We start from the raw sequence: 20,785 nt of genomic DNA, 5'->3' as shown, positions 1-20,785 counted from the left end.
AGTTTTTAGAGAGTATACAACCAGCATTTTGGTGGGAGGAAACCGGGCAGAGCCCGCGGGAAACCCACTATCATCCGCAGATTGCTGACATACCTTCCCAGGTACGGCTGGAGAGGAAACCAGGATGAGCTTGACTTGAACTCAAAGCGATCGCTTTGACGAGAGGCTGCTAGGTCATTTCGCCGCGCGGGCGTGCTAACACATGAATGTACCGCACATATAGCTTGCATGCAATATATAGAAGAGAAAAAACACCTTTGAATCGCTACAACGTTGTGCGTAGATTTATACACCAAGATACAACGCCTAAGTGCACTCAAACATACGAACAGACAGGAAAACTCAGCCCAGAGTGCAACTCTCCGCTTCACGAAAATTTACAAATTCCATGGATTAATACAGATAAAGAGGCAATAATCTTTACTTCTGTCCTATATATCTTAATGGTGACCGCTTCGGTGGCCTAATGCTTAGTGTGGGGAGACCAAGGATCAAACCCATGTTGGGTCATATCAAAGACTTGGTGCTTGGTACTTCTTGCCGCCTCACTTGGCACTCAGCACTGAAAGGTTGGAGCAAGGAAACAGGAGAGGTAGGCCCGGTGTCAGTACAGTGTTAGTGGGTGGGGTGTCTTCGGCAGGATACTTCATTGGCGGCAGCACTTTGGAGGCATGGTGTCACAAGTTGACAGTATATGTACACACCTAATGACTTATAGTGCTCATATGGCTGTTGAGTACGACTTGAAACCCCAAGCATACATACATCTAAACGGTGAATAATCATTTAAAAATCCTGTCCCGAATCATCAACAAGTGTTATCGGACTGGCCCTTAACATAGTGCCAACAGAAATACAAAACTTCATCTAAACCAGTGCGTAACTATTCCGTAAAGTTGTTGATGTAGATAGAATGAGTCACAGAAGGGCAAATAAACACCCTAAAAACAATATTAATATTAACTAAATATTATTATGTCCCAGAGTAAACTATAGATGTGTCAATGTTCACGATTTTCGTCATTATCTTAATATTTTGGTGTCCATCAAGGCAATATCTCTCTGTGTCTAGTCATCCTTCAGTGTAGCGCTTGTGAAAAAACTAACTTAAATTAAGATAAGGAGAATGTATTCAGGATTTCAGCGCTAACCTAGCCGAACGTTTCACAAAACACCAACCTCTTAATTCTGTTCACATCTTACCGTTCAAAAAAGGGGGGAAAGTTCGCAAAAGTTTTACTGCGTGTCGCTTTATAGCTTGTTATGTTTACAGCAATTAGAACTGTAAATGAATGAACTGATTATACCAGATATAATTGTCAGATTCATTTTCTCCTCGTAGCTCCGTCTCCGCCAATGAGAGTTTTTCAGCTTTGTTACATGTATATCTAAATGCCCAGTGTTGTGGCGAGCTGCTGAATTTTCTGAGGGAATACGTGCTCTTCTACACGCTTGGCTGACACCGCGCGTCTCACAGATACATATCTGTATGCACTTGTTTTATTCAGACCATTGACAATTGAGCTGTGTCGTCTCTGTGGGCACAGGACTGAAGTTATAAAAACTCACAGAGACTGACACGGAGAATATAAACTGTTCCATATTAAAGTCCGGTGACGATTTTCTACAACGTGCATTACTGGTTTATCTACTTCAAAGAGCCTATAGGTACCATCCATCTAAACCAGGTGAGGCTGTAATTAATCAAGGTGTAAAGGTAGCCCGTAGGTTGACATAATCTAGTTGTCACCAGATTTGTACCATATTGTTTTATAGACTAACACCGAACTAATGTTGTAGGCTATATATATAGCCTGTTATATCTTGCTGCACAGACGATGCTCTCTGGTGATAATCATACCCATCTGTTCTTACTGTTCGTAAGAAAAGCAAAGTTTTGCTTTCACGAAACTTGTTGATCATAAAATTAAATTCTGCTCATTTGAGTGACATATGACTGCTATTATCAATGTACCTTAGTTATTCCGAGTGCAACTGAAACTTTACTAGCTGAAGAATTAACCACAAGTGAGTGCATCCACATGTAGGGACACAAGATATGTATAAATGTATAGCAGTATTAAATCTCCCACACAAATGTCAGTCCATGAATTAAAATCGTACTTCGGCAGCGGCTTTAGGTCAGGGCGTTTGGTAGATAAGCTGGAGGAGAGCGATAATTTTCAATATACAAGGGCTCTGTCCTGCTTCCTTCTCTAAAACATTATTTATTTATTTATTTGTTTATCGTTTATCGTCGCATACTTAAGGATTGTTCACTTATATGTCACTATACTGATGAACTGTATTTTTATACCGTATATGCAGCATTCATTTTGTATTTTTTACTATATCACATCATCAGAAGGAAATCGGGTACGGATCTTGAGTCTTAAGATAACAAATTGAGGTGCTGGCCTGATTCCGTGTCCCGTGACAACAGTTGATGGCGCTCACAGGTCCCCTGTGTGGTCGTACATGAAGCTCATTTAAGATACCTTTACTTCCACCATTATGGCAATCTCGCTTTGCCGGTCATGAAAACGACACCGGGTTAAACGCCATGCATACAGTCCCACTTTCCTCTGTACAAGCGATATAATGGATGCAGCTTAAAAATATAATCAGATACGTCAATATATTTACAAACGTGAGTCATAGTAGGCCTTTAGGGGCCTCCGTGGCTCAGTTGGTTAGCGCTCTAGCGCAGCGTGATGATCCAGCAGTCTCTCACGAATGCGGTCGCTGTGTGTTCAAGCCCAGCTCATTCTGGCTTTCTCTCCAGCCATACGTAGGAAGGTATTCCAGCAACCTGCGGATGGTCATGGATTTCCCCCGGGCTCTCCCCCATTTCCACCCACCATAATGCTGGCCGCAGTCGTATAAGGGAAATATTCTTGAGTACGGCGTAAAACACCAATCAAATAAATAGTAAGTCCTTGCTTATTTTACTATAACCTTGTTCTGTTGTACATAAATGTTATTGGTAGGGAGCGGCTGGGGGAACAATTATTGAATATGTTGTGAAAATATAAAAACTTTAATTTTGCATTTCCACATAGGATGTATCGCCCATTGGTAGGCTCCAGACATGACCAAGGCATAGAAACATCACCAGGCAAGAGGCGAGATCATAGATCTGTCGAGAGTTGCCGAGACAAATTTGAGCGAATATTTGGCTTCCGTTTGTCGGATTTGACTACTGTTGATCGGTTCGTGCAGCTAATGAACAGACCGACGGACCCGGCCTGTTTGGGTGTGATGCGATTTGTGTTTGGTATGCTTATATACACCTATATCCTGTAATGTGCCATTAAAGAACTTCAAGTCTATGTCAAAATAAATCCATTGGTTAACATATGGTGGCCTCAATTTTGTGATAAGAATACCACTTCTTTGTCTACCGAATCTTTTTGAAGACAGTTAATTTCTGTAAAACCTTCTTAAAAATAAGTTTTAATGCATTTCGAGACACTCAGAATAAAGTTAAAACCTCTTTGGAAACTTTGGTCGCATAAAACCACATTGGAAAATAATTGCTTGTGTGCCATTTCGTCGTAAAAAAGATGTACAAAAATAATTTGAAGTATTGCTCAACCACAGTTGACTTCGCCATTCATTAGAGGCACACATTATTTTTTTACATCTTGTACACTTATAAAGAATACTTTGCACTTCGTACTTGTTCATGAACCTGCTCGCACAGGTTTGTTGATGCTACTCGACACGGTGCAGGAAAGAGGCATGTCACGTATCAGAGTTTGGGATGACCCAGGCAGATGTGACTTCCCGCTGTTCGACTTTCTGAGCCTTTCCCAGTACAATGGATGGCAATGGTGTACATCTGTATGGCATTAGGTGAGAAATTCGTCCCAACATTACTTAAAGTGGCGGTCTTTTGACGAAAAGTATGAACATTGTCTCCCAGTGTACCTAAAGCATTCAGTACCAGTGTGAAGAAGAGACAGTTCTTGATGTATTTCTTTTGTTAAGTGCACAACACATATTTGTTTGTTTATTTATTTATTGGGTTTTTACGTCGTACTGAAGAATATTTCTCTTATACGACGTCAGCCAGCATTATTGTGAGAGGAAACCGTGGGAAACTCACCACCATCTGCAGGTTTATGGCAGATCGGCCCGAGAAAAAGTCAGTATGAGCTGGACTTAAATTCGCAGCGACCGCATTGGTATTGACCCTGGATCAGAGAGTCACGCTTTCATACTAACCACCTGGGGCCACGGAGGCCCCTGTACCAGACAGAGGAACGGTCTTCTTTCAGAAAGGACTTTAGCGCATTGGTCATTCAGGAATATGTTAATCGGTAAACTGTACCAGATTTGTGAGCTCTTTCAGTTGGGATAGTAGAGGGAAGACTGTGTGCGTCTGCGCGAGGAGAGTAATTTCTATGAAACAACGTGTGATGAGGCATTGTTTTACCTTATTGGCTTGACTCAGCAGGATTATACATATACATAGATGCAAATTAAGAACATGGCTAGAGAAGACATAAGTTCACTTTGAGCATTCAAGATCTGTAGAGTATGCTTAGAACCCGCCGAATAAGATCATGTCCTCACAGCAATCGGGTTTTAGACCTATTAAATGTTTATTTAGACCTAGACATTTTTCTTTGAAGCTTTCATCTTATTATATGTGTGCATATTTCCAGGAGCTTTTGGCGTCATGCTGGGATTGCTTTTCCGCCTGAGTAGCTTGATGTTCGTCATACCCTACTGGTACCTCTTCCTGCTGGACAAGTCTCGATGGAATAACCACTCCTATCTCTTTGGCCTGACCGGAACCCTCCTGACGGTCTCGGATGCCAACAGATACTGGTACATTTTATATATATATACATATACTAGTGATCTTCGTCTATGCCCTTAACTGTAAGTTATCATCATTACATGATTACATATACATTGATCACTTACCATCTTAGTTTACAGCCTTTACAGAATTGTAAAGTAATATGGATCTTAAATCCAGATGCAGTTGTATTCTTAACGCAGTGTAAGTAAACATTATTTCTTAGAAACTATTTAATCATTAGCAGTTATGTGGAACGAAGTTGTCCTTTGAAAGTTCTCTCTGCATGCTTTAGTTAACTTTAGTCGTACATTTCCCTATTCATTTAAGTAACGGACGTTTGGAGTCTTTCCGTCATTATCGTGAAAAATATTTTAAATAACGACCATTTTACCTGTTTATGTGACTAATTAATTGGTTTAACTGGGGATTGACACGAATCAGCATAAATGTTACGTTTGCACGTGTATAGGTCAGTGGACGGCTTGATCTGGCCACGTAAACGTCACACCCACGTGCCGCTGTGGAACTACTCCGTGTTAAGAATACAGGTGAGTGTATTGTGATAACAGGCTACTCTCCTCAGACAGAGGCCGTAGCTTGTAGTCGTCTCCCATTCTCTTCTGCGAAACTTAATGCAATTCCTTGTACGGGGATCTAGAAACCGCTAATCTAGATTAACTAATGGAAACGAACGAAATTACCCTAAGCCGAAACAGACTGTTGTTTCATAGCTTTGGCAGAAGTCGGTTTGACTCAGTTGAAAAGTTGTAACCACTTGGTTATGTTAGAAGAGGGTTTGTCGATGGTGGTTTGGAGGTAAGGAGTGTTCATTAACTAACAATGACTGGGTCAACCACCACTTGCACCAGAAAACCGAGTGTCTTTCTACAGAACATAAAACCTTAAGGTTATAAAGGTCTGTCGTAGACAGTAATAATTGTCTACATATTACCCAGCTCACTTGTCATCGGAATGACTCGAACACAGCTCTCGCTAGGCTGAAACTTAGCTCCACGTGCCTCTATACCTTCACTAAAATGGAAATGGCTCCAGTTCTGTTATCTGTTTATATATCTGGTTAGTGACACGGTGCTTTCCTCCGGCCACTGCGGTTTCCTTCTTTCATATACCTGTCCAACGACGTATTAGTGAATAATTTTTTAATATGGCGTTAAGCATGAATCAAACAAATATATTTTTTGCTACTCATCACTAATATCCTATATCTTATCACATATTTGCTTTTTCATTTTCCCATTGTTCAAACTTTTTCACACGTTTTTTTGTGTCAACAAATTATACGATGGGTTATATTGTTTCTTATTACAGTTTTTCTTGGTGTATTTCTTGGCTGGTTTGAAGAAGCTGGACATGGACTGGGTGGGTGGATACTCGCTGAGGCGTCTTGGAGACAGTTGGGTCTTCTTCCCCTTCCAGTGAGTACACGAATCAGCGCATTGTATATTCATAGAAAAGTTTTCAACATTCAGTGTAACATTATCCGGAATTTCCTGCTGTTAAGCATGCAACATAGAAAAGTGTTATGTAATAATTCAGATAGTTACCATTTCTTAAAGTGATGTGGAATCAATATCCTTTAATATGTATTGTTAATACAAGTGAAAATACACTGAAATCAGTTCGCAAAACATAGCTGATTGTTAGGCAAAATTCTTGGATTTTCATTAACCGTATTGAGGAGCGTCGTCACTGCGCTGTATCCCTCTCTCCCATAAATAAGTACCGATAACAAAAATATAATCCACGTAAATATATCCAGTTGCGAGTGTTTTCGGAGATTACCTTTCCGATCAAAGCATGTAAGGTCCAAGCTGGGAAACCTGCAGTATATCCTTATGACATTTAGCGCCTAAGATGTTTTTTCACTAGTAAGATTATGTTGGTAAATTGCGAACATTGTTGATGGTGTCCTTGAGAGCACCAATGTTCCACCTAAAGATGGAAATGGTTCCCTGGAGAGCACCAGTCGCCATGTACAGATTTAATTAATTCTGTTAAACTTGTATGTCAGTGCAAGGAATGACTGTATCTGTTTGCTAACCTTATGAGATATATTGTGTTTTATCTCTGTATCTGTCAGATAACCTTGTAAGATATACATATATATTGTATGTTACGACTGTATCCGTCAGCTAACCTTGTAAGTTACAGATTGTGTGTTATGACTGTATTTATCAGCTTATCTTGTAAAATAGAGATTGTGTGTTATGACTGTATCCGTCACCTAACCTTGTAAAATAGAGATTGTGTGTTATGACTGTATTCGTCAGCTAATCTTGCAAAATAGAGATTTTGTGTTATGACTATATCCGTCACCTAACCTTGTAAAATAGAGATTGCGTGTTATGACTGTATCCGTCACCTAACCTTGTAAAATAGAGATTTTGTGTTATGACTGTTTCCGTCAGCTTACCTTGTCAAATACAGATTGTGTGTTATGACTGTATCGGTCAGCTAACCTTGTAAAATAGAGATTGTGTGTTATTACTGTATCCGCCAGCTAACCTTGTAAAATAGACATTGTGTGTTATGACTGTATCCGTCAGCAAACCTTTAAAATAGAGACTGTGTGTTATGATTGTTTCCGTCAGCTAACCTTGTAAAATAGATTGTGTGTTATGACAGTAGCCGTCAGCTAACTTTGTAAAATACAGACTGTGTGTTATGATTGCTTCCGTCAGCTAACCTTGTAAAATAGAGACTGCGTGTCAGGATTGTTTCCGTCAGCTAATCTGGTAAAATACAGACTTGTGTTATGATTATTTCCGTCAGCTAATCTGGTAAAATACAGACTGTGTGTTATGACTGTTTCCGTTAGCTAACCTTGTAAAATACCGATTGTGTGTTATGACTGTATCCGTCAGCTTACCGTTTAAGATCCAGATAGTGTCTTACAACTGTATTCGTCAGCTAACCCTTTAAGATATTCATGGTGTGTTATGACTGTACCGGTAAGTTAACCTTGTAAGATATAGATTGTTTTTTGTGACTGTAACCGTATGTCAGCCTTGTAAGACATAGATTATGTGTTATCTGCATATCCGTATGCTAACCTTGTAGGCTGATTTTGACAACGGAGCAAATCGACCTGTACCTGGTCCATGTTGTGGGCTTGATATTTGACCTGTCTATCGGCTACCTACTCTTCTTTGATCTAACTCGCCCTGTAGCAATGCTCTTCTGTGGCAGTTTTCACTTAATGAATTCGCAAATGTTTTCAATTGGTAAGTATTTATACAGTATATCTCTTCTGTTACTGTATTTTTCAGTAATAATATATTTTCAACGTTACCCTATGACTGTTATATTCTCCATCCCTGTGAAAATATCACAGGGTGGTAACATTCTTGGCACATATAGGTCGTTATTATCGTAATGGCTGTCATAGTTTTATACAACACGCAACAAACTGGAGCACACAAATAGTTATCATGGTAAAACTCTGTTACCCTGGTGATTACGCACAACACGCGATAAAACAGAGCCTACAGACCGCTCGTCATTCCAACGTTGGAGAGCCTCGGAGGTGCTGCATAATAAAATGCATTAGGACTCAGCACACTAGTCTTTGTCTCCGCAAGATGTCGCCGAGGTGCACTATAGGCAATAATTCCTATCACCGTTGCCACCGTATAGTGCTCATGAAAATGCGTAGTTCTGCTTCTGGACAACTTTTGAGCCTGTTTATACCTTCTCCACAAAATGTCCGTTTTTTTTAACTGTCGGCGAATTTAAGATCCCGTAGGCAATGATTGTATATCTTATCATACAGCATATACCTTCCTCACAGCGCATCCTTCCTGTCTTGATTCTGTGGTCAATGGTTGTATCCTTCCCTCACAGAATATCCCTCTTGTTTTCCCCCTTGTAGGTATGTTTCCGTGGACAATGATTGCCACGATGCCACTCTTCTGTTACGCCAACTGGCCTCGTGGCCTAATTCGTAAGTTTCCCCGGCGACTGGATTACCTGCTCCCATTAGAGAGGCCACTCCAGCCCAGTCCGCACTGTGTTTACCTTAAGGGGCAGGTCAAGTCAGAGGAGGTAATTTATATATTATCATCTTTCTCTAAGTTTTTGTGTTCTTCAATAAAAAAAAATAAAAAATAAAAAAAAGCATACAAGTAGGGCGTTGTAGAGTTGGAGTTACTCAAGGTATCTGAAATGTAATATACATATTTTAGTATGAAAGTAATTATATATACTATATATAAATCCCTTCTTTTATAATTGGCCTGCGTTATTAGGAGATTAAATAAAAGTTACCATTATCTCCTGTCTGAATGTCCATTACGCGTGCCGCATGTTAGTTGAAGTGTAAAACCTGCGTCAGTGGACAAAATCTTTCTTCCCGTATTCCGATTGAAACGTAACAATGAAGTCTCTGGTCGGTGCACCTGCGGTTTTCAGTTAGGAGGTTTATCAGCTACCTGAAGGAAGACGGTAGTAACTCCGCCGTGGCATAAGTATAACAATTAATATCACATTTTAAAACAATTGAAATAAGTAAATAAATAACAGAAGTGTTTTTTGGGGGGGGGGGAGGGGGTAGGGGTAGGGTGGAGGTGCTGCGTTTAAGGGGAGGGGGGGTCCCTTGTCAAACGATTCCAGGGATTTTCTTTAGTTTGAACATGTTTTATCATTCATTGAAATATTATTGTTATTAGTCACATGGGGAAGTTTATTCTGTGTCTCAGGGGGCAGGCCTTGAAGGGTGCAGTATAAAGAGCAGCGATCTCCACTCCAAACCCACCGCATATCACAAGTTCCACGTGCTGATGGTAATGACGTACTTGGCCTGGCAATGCTTCATGCCTTACTCTCATTTCATAACCAAGGTAGGTCCACTATCCATTATTGCCCACGACCAAAAGCTGCTTTAAAGAAAAGACAAAACTAGACAAAATGAAACTATGGATCAACACATACAGTTTAAAAATACACCATAAAAAGATAATTTGTTAAATTTTTAAAGGGTCTTACATGCTGATATGGCTACAATTCATATACTGTTCATAGAGACCTCCGTTGGTTAGCGTGCTATCGCAGCGTAATGGCACAGGAGCCTCTCACCAATGCGGTTGCTGTGAGTTCAAGTCCAGCTCATGCTGGCTTCCTCTCCGGCCGAAAGAAGGGTCTTGTCGTGGGTTTCCTCCGGTTTCCTCCCACCATAATGTTGGCCGCCGTCGTATACGTGAAAACACAAATCAAACAAATCAAATATACTGAATATACATGTTACAGGGAGCACGTTGCTTTAGCATTACAGACTGATCGCAGTTCATACATGTTACAGGGCTACAACTCGTGGACAGAAGGTCTGTATGGGTATTCCTGGGACATGATGATCCACACATGGACAGTGCAGCATCTGAAAATAACTTACGTGGACAAGGACACAGGAGAAGTGGGATACCTCAAGCCGGGTGTGAGTGTACCAGACAAAGCATATGTCTATCACAACACTAACGTCTTCAACAAAAATGCCAAATTTTAAAAAAATTTCTTTAAACTTATTTATATTTTTTAGTACATTTTCCTGTGTACGGCTATAGGCTATAGAATATTAAGATTAAGAAATGATGTCAAGGAGTTTTTTCACCAAAAATTCAATGCAAAGACACCCCTTACATATCAGAATGGGTGCGTCAGCGCCTATGGACGTTCCAATCACACGACTATCATCTCATATTTTGTATCTCTGGCGTTAATGCGTTTCCAGGTCGGGACCTCCCGGGACAGATGGAGCTCCCAGCCCGATATGATGAAGCAATACGCCCGCTGTCTGGCTGGTAAACTGGAGAGAGACTTCAATGTAACAAACCCAGCTATTTACTTCGATGTTTGGCGATCCATGAACAAGCGCTTTCAGCAGAGGTAGGTATTGAAAAAGTGATTAGGAATTAGCACAACACGTTATACCAGATGCTGAAATGTGTGGAAAAGTGAAATAAAAATAACCAAAACAACTTTTTCATATGGAAGACGGATGCGACCACTCGTGTTGATCTTAACCTACTGTTGTTATTGCTTCGTCAAGTTCCAAGGCGCTTTGCCACACACAAAACACGAGAATACGCGGGACTTGCTTATCTTGGCCTATTCTTGTTCCTGGGAAAATATGCGAAAACAAGGCAACTTTCTTTCAGTTCGTTTTATAACTCTGAAGGAATGTGATGCGTCCTTGCTCCACGAGGACAATGCCCTGCATCCAAGCGCATTTCATAAGGGACCATCTGTCTGGCACAGAACAGAACTGCCATAGAACATAATAACATATTTATTAACGTGAATGACTGAAAGATTTGCCTTATGTCCTGCACCAACTTCTTTCTAGGATGGAATATATATTGTATGTATGCAGTCAGCGCAAATTGCAATTCATCAAATGTAGCAATTATAAAAGGCACTATGTCTGACAAAGACATCTTACTATGATTTTAAGAATGAGGAAAAATTTGACTTAAATGGTTATTTACCGCGAAAGTAGAAATCAGCATTGGATGTTCGTATATACCTTCAGGATGGTTGACCCGCGGGTGGATATCCTCACTGCTCCATGGGATCCCTTCACGGATACCCCCTGGATACTGCCCGTTTTATCAGACTTATCTGAGTGGAGGATGGAGCTTAAGAGGATCAGAGACGAGATTAGTGAAGTCTGGGATCAACATAAGGTCGTCTTTGTGGCCGACTTCCCAGGTATATTCTGGCTCGAAAAGGGCTAAATTCTTGAGTATAGTGTTAAACAGTATCAAATGAGCAAGTAAATAAGCATGCACCTTGACGGACAGAGATTTCCTTGGCCCATGTAACTGAACCTAGCATAGGGCAGTGGTTGTGTACCCCTGGCATCTCGGGTCTCGAATCCGAATGTCCGAAATACGCCGACATTCTAAGAATAAGAAACGATAATCTGATTCATTGTTATTAAGCATGTAGATTTTTATATGATATAAAAGATATCAACAAAGTTTAAGCGAAATTGATGAAATGCTACAGCAGAAGTTTCATGGACAAAATCTGTGTACATGAAAACCCATTACTGCACTAGGTATCCGAACGGGATTATGGAAATGCTTATCCGATTGTAATTAAACTTAAGCATGCACAAGTCTAGATGATAATAAAGATGTATGCTAAGTTTCATGGAAATAGGCTCTGCACTTTAGGAAGAGCATGAATATATGGAAAAGCACGTTTACGCGAACTTAAACATAAGTATTAAATTTAAGTATGCACAAGTTCAGATGATAGGCAAACTGTATGGTAAGTTTCATCAAAATGAGCTCGGTAGTGGGGGGAGGAGATGCATGGATATAATACAGACAGACGGACAGATAGGGTTATTACAGTATACTCCCTCCCTCCTCCACACACACACACACACCACCACCACCAACTGTGGTGAGAGAGTGGGGAATATAATAAGTAAAAAAATAAACTTACGAAATCGTGAACAATATGCGTGGTGTGTCGTGTGTAAATGTGTACATGCGGAATTCTCACGTCGAATTTTGTTTTTTAACTCACTGACATTTCAAACCGATGCAACTTGTTTATCTGTTTATATTGACAGAACTCAAATTGGATTTGTACGTGCAGAAGGATTTTACGAATGCATCCATAAAACTTCTTCATGGATCGGTGGTGGTGGAGGTGGGACAGGAGAAGAACCATACATTGACCACTGGCGAAACTTTCAAAGTCAGGCTATTATTCTTTACGTCATCTTATAGGTCTACGTTATTTAATATTCTTGTTTCCCCATAATATCCTGTGCATTATATATGTGTATCCACAGGACTGCAACTTACCTACATAGCGACACACCACTCGCACACCACTCGAATTAGATCAAAACGTAAAAATTGGTAATTCAGGTATTTCCTCTGGTATGACAATCTTTGTACATGTGCTTCTAATTCCCTTCTTGTGGGGCAATCTTGGTGCGCCCTTCCTGTCATGTGAAGCCTTGTGTTTCCTTGCTTACTTGGCAATCTTGGTTCTTCCTTGCTTGAGGAGCAATTTTGATGCGTCCTTACTGGTGTGTCAATCTTGGTGTTTACTTGCTTGCTGGACAGTATTGGTACTTGCTTGCTTACATGCAGGACAAGGTTGGTACTTCCTTTCTTGCATGATAATCTCTGTGGTTCCATGTGCGCATGGTAATTTTGGTACTTCCTTTCTTGCATGGCAATCTTGGTGCTTCCTTGCTTGCGTGGCAATTTGATAGTTCCTTGCTTGTGTGCTGGACAATCTTGGTACTCCCTTTCTTCCATGCCGGACAGTCTTGGTACTTCCTTTCTTTGCATGGCAGTCTTGGTAACTATCTTGCTAATGGCGAAGTGAAATCCTTAATTATTCCGGTACATTTAGATCACTTCATGGCAATCCTTATCATGGTTGCCTTTTGGTTCCAGCTATCCAACGGATCATTTCACACTTTCTTCACCTTGTCCGGAGGACCCTCGTGTTATATGATAATGTATACCAACAACACCAAGCTTCAACTACAACAGATAGCCAACCACTACGAGCAAATTTTGAACGAAACCTCATCTTTACTACAAGGTAGGAAGCGCGCTCAGGTATTTGCTAGATTTGTTCGTGTAAATTAGAGCCAGTGTATGGATTCCGTCAAACTATTTAATATAATTATTTATTTGATTGGTGTTTTACGCCGTACTCAAGAATATTTCACTTATACGACGGCGGCCAGCATTATGGCCGGAGGAACCGGGCAGAACCCACGACCATCCGCAGGTTGCTGGCAGACCTTCCCACTTACGGCCGGAAAGGAAGCCAGCATGACCTGGACTTGAACTTACAGCGACCGCATTTGTGAGGGACTTCTGGGAAACGGGTTGACATTAATTTACACCATTTAAAGAGTATAAAAACAAAATCTTGGTATTTTCAATAAAATTTGTCTCATACGACGTGAATAACCTCTGACGTGTTTTTGAATGAGGCTACTTTGCTCGAATTTGGAAGCACAAATCATCGGGCTTATCTGAAGATGTCATGCGTTTTTGTGTCCCTTTCACTTTTGGAGTTGTGATGAAGCGAAATCATGTCTTTGTCATTTTCCAGAATGTTAACTTTTTTAACTGAATATAAATGTGTTGTCCAATGTTACACACACCTATACAGCAAGTGAAGAAGACATCGACTCTTTATTGTCGAGTATGGTAGGAGAGGATAAGCCAAGGGTACGGAAGATGTTATTGGAGAAGCGCTCAATGCTCCTAGAAGACAGCAAGCAGACAACCGGTATCATGAAGCCTTTCCATACCATGGCTAACTTCATCACTCGCAAGTCGGAGGTCTTCACCAGCAGGTAAGACGTTTTTTGAACGTTTCAAGTACAGAAATTATTTATATTTCTTAAATGGTAACAGTATAATCGGCTGGTGGCTGATTCGGTTGATATTCTGCAAAATCTCATTAAAAACTGCAAAACAGATCATGATATAAAGCTAAGTCGAATACAGAGAAGAAAACAATTCTTTTCTGTTGGAATAGTATTTGTTTAGTGAACGATTTAACTCTGGTGTATGTTATATTATACTACCACACACTTACTGATATAAAATACAACAAAATCCATATTTGGTCCAAATTTAGCCATTGTATCAGAACCAGTCTTGCTTCCGAATTTACTGTTAAATTTTCCTGTGTACGTTTCCAGTTTTCAGTTTGCTTCGGCTGGAATCGAGAGCGTCATCACCGGACGACCATTCCGGGAAATTGTACCCGATGATAACGACACAGACGAACCCTAGCAAGCGGGAAAACAATAGGCCCAGGTTGTAAAGCCGGACTGGAGAAGAATGGATGATGCACAATAAGATCGATTGAATGCGAATGATTGTGTTCACACAAAACTGTGTGGAGGTGGTTGAAATTTTCATGACATTTTTAGGGGAAGTACTTATGTGTATTTCTTCGTTTCCTAGGTCAGCATACCAAATCTGTGTCCTCAAAACCTTATTTTGCCAACTAATGTCAACATGTAGTATGTTTCTTTGCTAGTATAGTGAGTTACATTAGAAATGGGTAAGGTTTAATTTTATTTTGTGCACATTTTAAAAAACTACTATTACGTACTTGTAGTTCCTAACCCCGCTAGTTATAGTTTCATGGTATAACTTAATTTTTAGCTACAGGCTTCATGAATATACATTTTAATCTTATTGTCCACATTTTGAAAAAAAATACTATTCTGTACTTATCGTTTAGGTCCAGTAGAAGCCATAGTTTTATGGTTAAAGTTTATTTCACTTGCAGAACTCACGGATAGACACTTGAGGATATTCCTTTCCTGTACAATCCATGTGATTAAACGATCTATACCGTTGTTGATGTATATACTCATTTATTTGAAGAATTAGATCATTTGTAAATTTACATATAATACAGATTGACTGTTTCTGGAAATAACTGTTATTTTTTTTTTAATTCGCGACTGTGTCCTACATACATACCATTACGTAATTGGCTGAATAGAAACATATCATACATTGATTGACTGATTGGAAACCATTACAACGACTAATTGGAAAGCATTACACTAAATTACTGGAAACCATTACACTGGCACTAAATTACTGGAAACCATTACACTGGCACTAAATTACTGGAAACCATTACACTGGCAGATTGAAAACAATTATACTGACACATTGGAAGTCATTACACTGACTGATTGGAAGCCATTAAACTGACTGAATGGAAACTATTACACTGACGGAATTATAATGGAACACATTTACGTACAGAATTTTATTGGAATTATTCTGTTGTTTGGCTAATTGGAAACATATTCCACTGATTACCTTGTTACGATCCAAACTGTCTGTATTATAAAGAGATGGCTTGTTCGAAATACACGACAGTTTAGCCGCATAAAAAGTAACCAAAACCAGCAGATTTTATTTTACAACAATTTATTAGGTTTAACAAGAACAGATAACAAGACTTTTACAAATACTAAAGTACTTAAGTTTAACAAGAAAGGATAGCAGTATCTATACAAATACTAAAGAACTTACATGTGCAACGGTGTCAAGTCCAAACGGACGCATATATTCCACAATGCTTAAAAATGCACAGAGGCAATATTCAAAATAGGGAAAATCCATAGTATAACTGAGTGTATGACGAAATATACACAAAATTCCACAGACAGGGTCCGTGTACTAATAAGCACTGTGTACACAAGAGCACAAATTAAATATACAAGTTCAGACTGAACAAGTGCTCGGTGGAGATAGGATATAACAAAGCCAGAGGCTATAAAGACACCAAAATTCAGCACAAAAGGCCTACTAAAGTAACGCACACCGAAAGCGTCCAAAACTCTCAATAATTCTCCTTTCTTCCCCTTTGACCTGCTTTCATAGGTCTTATATAAACTGGTGGAATTTCCTAGAATAAGAAAATTCTTGAACACTTGTTGTAAACAAACAGGCCCCGAACTGAGAGTACTCTGGAACATTCTAAGGCAGAGGCAGACAGCAGGCCCTGAACTCAGCATATGTAAACAGTGGCAAGCTAAATTTATAAGCTGACGGCAGTCGTTCACATAACAACCTCAACCGCCGTAAGTCAAATTTAATCATTCATTTATATGTGGATATATGAAAAATACAGTAGTCTGAAGAAAACTCGATGGAAGGAAACTATCCTATGCCATGTGCCTGATTAACCTGATATAAAACCATAACCCCTACCAGTGAGAAATGTATGTTGAGGTCTGACCCTAGACCGACTGGCCGCGTCCTAAAAAATGCTTTATGTGACCTGTCAAGTGTCATACAGCTTCGTACAAATCAAATGGGTTGGTCCCAGATCCGCCAAACAAGGAACTAGACGACTTGGACTATCAGCTCCGGAAGATTGAAATTGGGGCAATATGCATGATTGTCCAATGTTTCTAGGTCTATTCATCGAGTTTTTTTTAAGAGGACGACTTTATTACTCGTTTTATGTGAAGACTTGTTTCAGACCAGCAACAAACTTTTGCTCTAAGAAAAGAAATCTCCACTGCCCTTCAGTGGATACCACTTGTCGACTACCACTCTTATGTGTATAACTGTCACAGTCGGGAAATTTCATCAGTAACGTGCCAAAGGTCGTAGGTTTGTCCGGCTTAGTCTCTCCAATTTTCTACGCCCATCAAACGGGCTGCCATCATACAGATAATAAAATCTTGAGTAAGGATTTGAATCTGTACGTCTTACTTTGTATCACATGACACGACAACATGTAACAGGTAAAAACATGGACATACTTGTATAGTGTAAATACCCTTCAGCGCTATGGCGCTATAGAGCAGTGTATCTCACTGGTCATAGAAACCAGATGCCCAAAACTTATCTTACTTTGGGCGCAGTCTGGCTCGGCTGTCATCACTCATAAAAGACAAGTCTCTCTTATAAGTGTCACGGTCAACGAATTAGGATCACTAACTTTGGTTTCTGTTTAATATCGACTATAAATTCTTCTTGTGGGGACGTCCGCTTTCTTGGTGGAGTTTAAGTATACGCAGTTAGATGTTAGTCTTTGGGAAACGCTATTTATTTATTTATTTATTTGATTGGTGTTTTACGCCGTTACTCAAGAATATTTCACTTGTATGACGGCGGCCAGCATAAAGGTGGGTGGAAACCGGGCAGAGCCAGAGGGGGGGGGGGAAACCCACGACCATCCGCAGGTTGCTGGCAGACCTTCCCACAGGGAAACGCTATTCCTCATGGGAATGAACTGGTCGAGTATATAAACCTGCGACTCAAATCGTGGGAAATGGATTGCGAACTCAGTCGGAGCGCCTTTTTGGCAGCAATAGTCGGGTAAGTAGCTGAGATACATGCTTTGATTATCTACAACTTCTAAACTAACATGCAACACGATTTGGATACTGATTCACAAGACATTCTTTAAGTCTTTCCAACATCTGTGAAACTGCATGTCGGCTGCTTCTTTTTGCATGAATCCGTCTTAATTTGGTGTTTTGTATGCTTTCTTAGTTTCCTCCTCTTATGAAACTTATAGTCCTCATGCAAATGAATTATTCTTGAATATGGTGTTAAACGCCAACCAGTTAAATAGCCCAAGATTTCTAAAACTCGTACGGTTCTCCCTCAACATTGCTGTTAACAGTCATAGTCGGGGCCTCCGTGGCTAAGTTGGTTATCGCGCTAGCTTAGCGTAATGACCCAGGAGCCTCTCACCAATGCAGTCGCTGTGAGTTCAAGTCCAGCGCATGCTGGCTTCCTTTCTGGCCGTAAGTGGGAAGGTCTTTCAGCAACCTGCGGATGGTCGTGGGTTTCCCCCGGGTTCTGCCCGGTTTCCTCCGATCATAATGCTGGCTGCCGTCGTATTTTTCCAGTTTATTGTGCATGTTAAACTCCATAAGCTTGGATTAGACACCAAGAACTCATTGCTTCGGGGAGACGTCATAATTATTGAGACAGTTGTATAAGCTGTGTTATTTATATAGGAAAGTGTGTTTGATAACATAGGCGAGTCACGTTTATTAGGCCCAAGTGGTTTTTGGCATTTTTCACAATAATTGTGAAACCATCCCAAAAGATTAGATTACATGCGGGCGGCTCGCAGACAAAACCCATCTCTATTCCCTATGCCTTGAACACAAAAGTAAAGCCCTTACAACATATTCTCATTCCGTTTAAATCACCCCAAAATTTAAAGTGCCACGTGAAGGTTATAGGGAAGTCTTAAAGGAGATGAAACTATAAAACTAGGACTGTACCCATGTATGCACTAAATGCCAAAAATAGGCCTACACATATAAAGGCGAAAGAAATGCGAGAATAATGACACATGACGAAATTTGAATGCAAGTATTCCACTCTTGGACTGCTTCCGAAAAGTACTGACGGAGAAGACGTACCGGATAGTTGGCGAGATTAGCAAAACTTCATGTGTATAATCTTGCTAATTTTGCCGACTAGCTTGTGCGTCTACTACCGCGGACATAAACTATAAAGACATAAACAACTAAAATTCGCCGGCAGCCATTGAGGGTCATCCGGATAATCTAGACAATAGGCATATACTCTCCTCATGCACAGGACTGTAGCCTCCCGTCTAACACCTTGATCTGCTGAAAGGGCTCGCAGATTTGATACAGATTGTTAATCAACTGAATCCAGAGTGACCAATGGAAACGATCGTGTCATCGGAAACCGTATAGAATGTTGTTTTAAAGTTGCTGTGAATGAACAAAATGGGTTAATACGTGACAAATTTGACCACGTCCGTTGAAGGAGATCGAGTTTTACGTGTGTAGACTGTTCGTGGTTCATTTGTGAGCGATCGGTGATACCATGTATTGAACAAGCCGCACGTCTCGGTAGTCGACATCCTGCCTCTGTGTAGGTTATGTAAATATTAATGACTCTATGCCTCGAAAATGACGTTCGTATGCCAGCCATCAACCGTCAAACGACACCTTCACCTCGACCAATGAAAATTTTTACTTGTTTGCCAAGGTGCATGTACTTTGTTCATATACGATCACTTTCAAATCGTATCAGAAAAACAGGTGTCTTTCAGGTGTTGACCTGTGTTCATGCAGAACTGTGAAACAACTTCCTAGTTGACAAAAAACATGTATATGTGCATCTGTGTGACTGTAGCCCAACAACATAAAAACACTGTAGGACCAAATGCCTATATACATCCCTGTATACTCGGATTTTATATAGGCTTATATACTTGGTATTATATAATTTCATACAAAACATGTTTGAACCAAGAATGGCTCAGCATACAAGCTACCAGACCCAATACTTTCTGAACTCACAATTAACAAGATGAAGGAGCGAGCAGAGTTTGCGTCATTAACCTACATTTACAGTTCAGTAAGCAAATCAAGCTGGAAAGATTTGCGTGTGACTCAAACATCTTTGTCCGCCACAAGTTAGGGTTATAGGTGTCATCCATGTCATTTTCCATGGATGTGTATTTATAGGTCAAGTTGACACGTAAAAGTCACCCTCACAACTTCTGAACGCCTATGCCGTTCGCGAATGTTACACGTCTTTCTGTCTCGCCATTACATATTGCGACCCTCCACTAGGAGAAATCTGATATATCATTGTTACTGGTATGATTCGAGCGACAGAAAACACAACTCTGTCACCCAGTGTTCTTTAACAGTGCATTATCTTTATCAGAGAAACACAGCGTTCTGAAAACACACCGAAACAAACACATTAAGATTTATATCGACAATTACACACAATATACACAAATATGCATCACATTAAATGAATTAAATATCATGGATCAGTAAAAAATTATTTTTAAATATTATAAAGATCACAATAAAACTAGATAGTTGCTAAATCTCATGTTCACTTAAAAATACAACCACATGCACTTTAATAAAACACCATTCACAGTTGCTGATATAAATATAACACGATAAATGAACAAACTTGTCACTAAGAATCACACTAAAATACTACATCACATAGTAATCAAAGTTTCAGTGCATCATGTAAAATTGTCTGCGTAATTTAAGCTTAAAAAATTAGAAATGCGTTTATCACTGCTGTATATGTATAATGCTTGTTCATAAAATACCATCATCCACAGCCGGCAGAAATCAACACATATAAGGAACAACATTTTTCTCTCATTTTAATAACTATAATTCAGGCATTAGCCACACGCACAAATAGACACATTTATATAAAATATAAACATGCAAAAAACCTAAACCCCTAACTTCATAATGGAACATTCCAGAGTTTTCACATCTAAAACATGCGGTTAAGTCTCAAATGCATTGTACAGAGGGTGTTATAATGACATTAAATGCTATCTCTGGCTTACACGTACAGCATAGTTTATTTATTTATTTATTGGTGTTTTACGCCGTACCCAAGAATTTTTCACTTATCCGACGGC

At 39.9% G+C, this 20,785-nt stretch overlaps 1 protein-coding gene across 1 annotated transcript; it reads left to right on the top strand.

The window, feature by feature from the left end:
- The first annotated feature begins 3,063 nt into the window (after nt 1-3,063).
- Nucleotides 3,064-11,565, top strand: LOC135469175 (vitamin K-dependent gamma-carboxylase-like). Its single transcript, XM_064747757.1, is given in 12 exon segments — nt 3,064-3,277; nt 3,707-3,805; nt 3,808-3,858; nt 4,674-4,839; nt 5,286-5,364; nt 6,146-6,252; nt 7,898-8,061; nt 8,709-8,881; nt 9,535-9,675; nt 10,134-10,265; nt 10,560-10,714; nt 11,361-11,565. Coding segments are annotated over 12 exon segments (1,686 nt in total).
- The last annotated feature ends 9,220 nt before the right edge of the window (nt 11,566-20,785 follow it).

The sequence above is a fragment of the Liolophura sinensis genome, chromosome 1 (assembly GCF_032854445.1).
Source record: "Liolophura sinensis isolate JHLJ2023 chromosome 1, CUHK_Ljap_v2, whole genome shotgun sequence".
NCBI lineage: Eukaryota > Metazoa > Mollusca > Polyplacophora > Chitonida > Chitonidae > Liolophura > Liolophura sinensis.
This window is presented reverse-complemented; position numbering and strand designations above follow the sequence as displayed.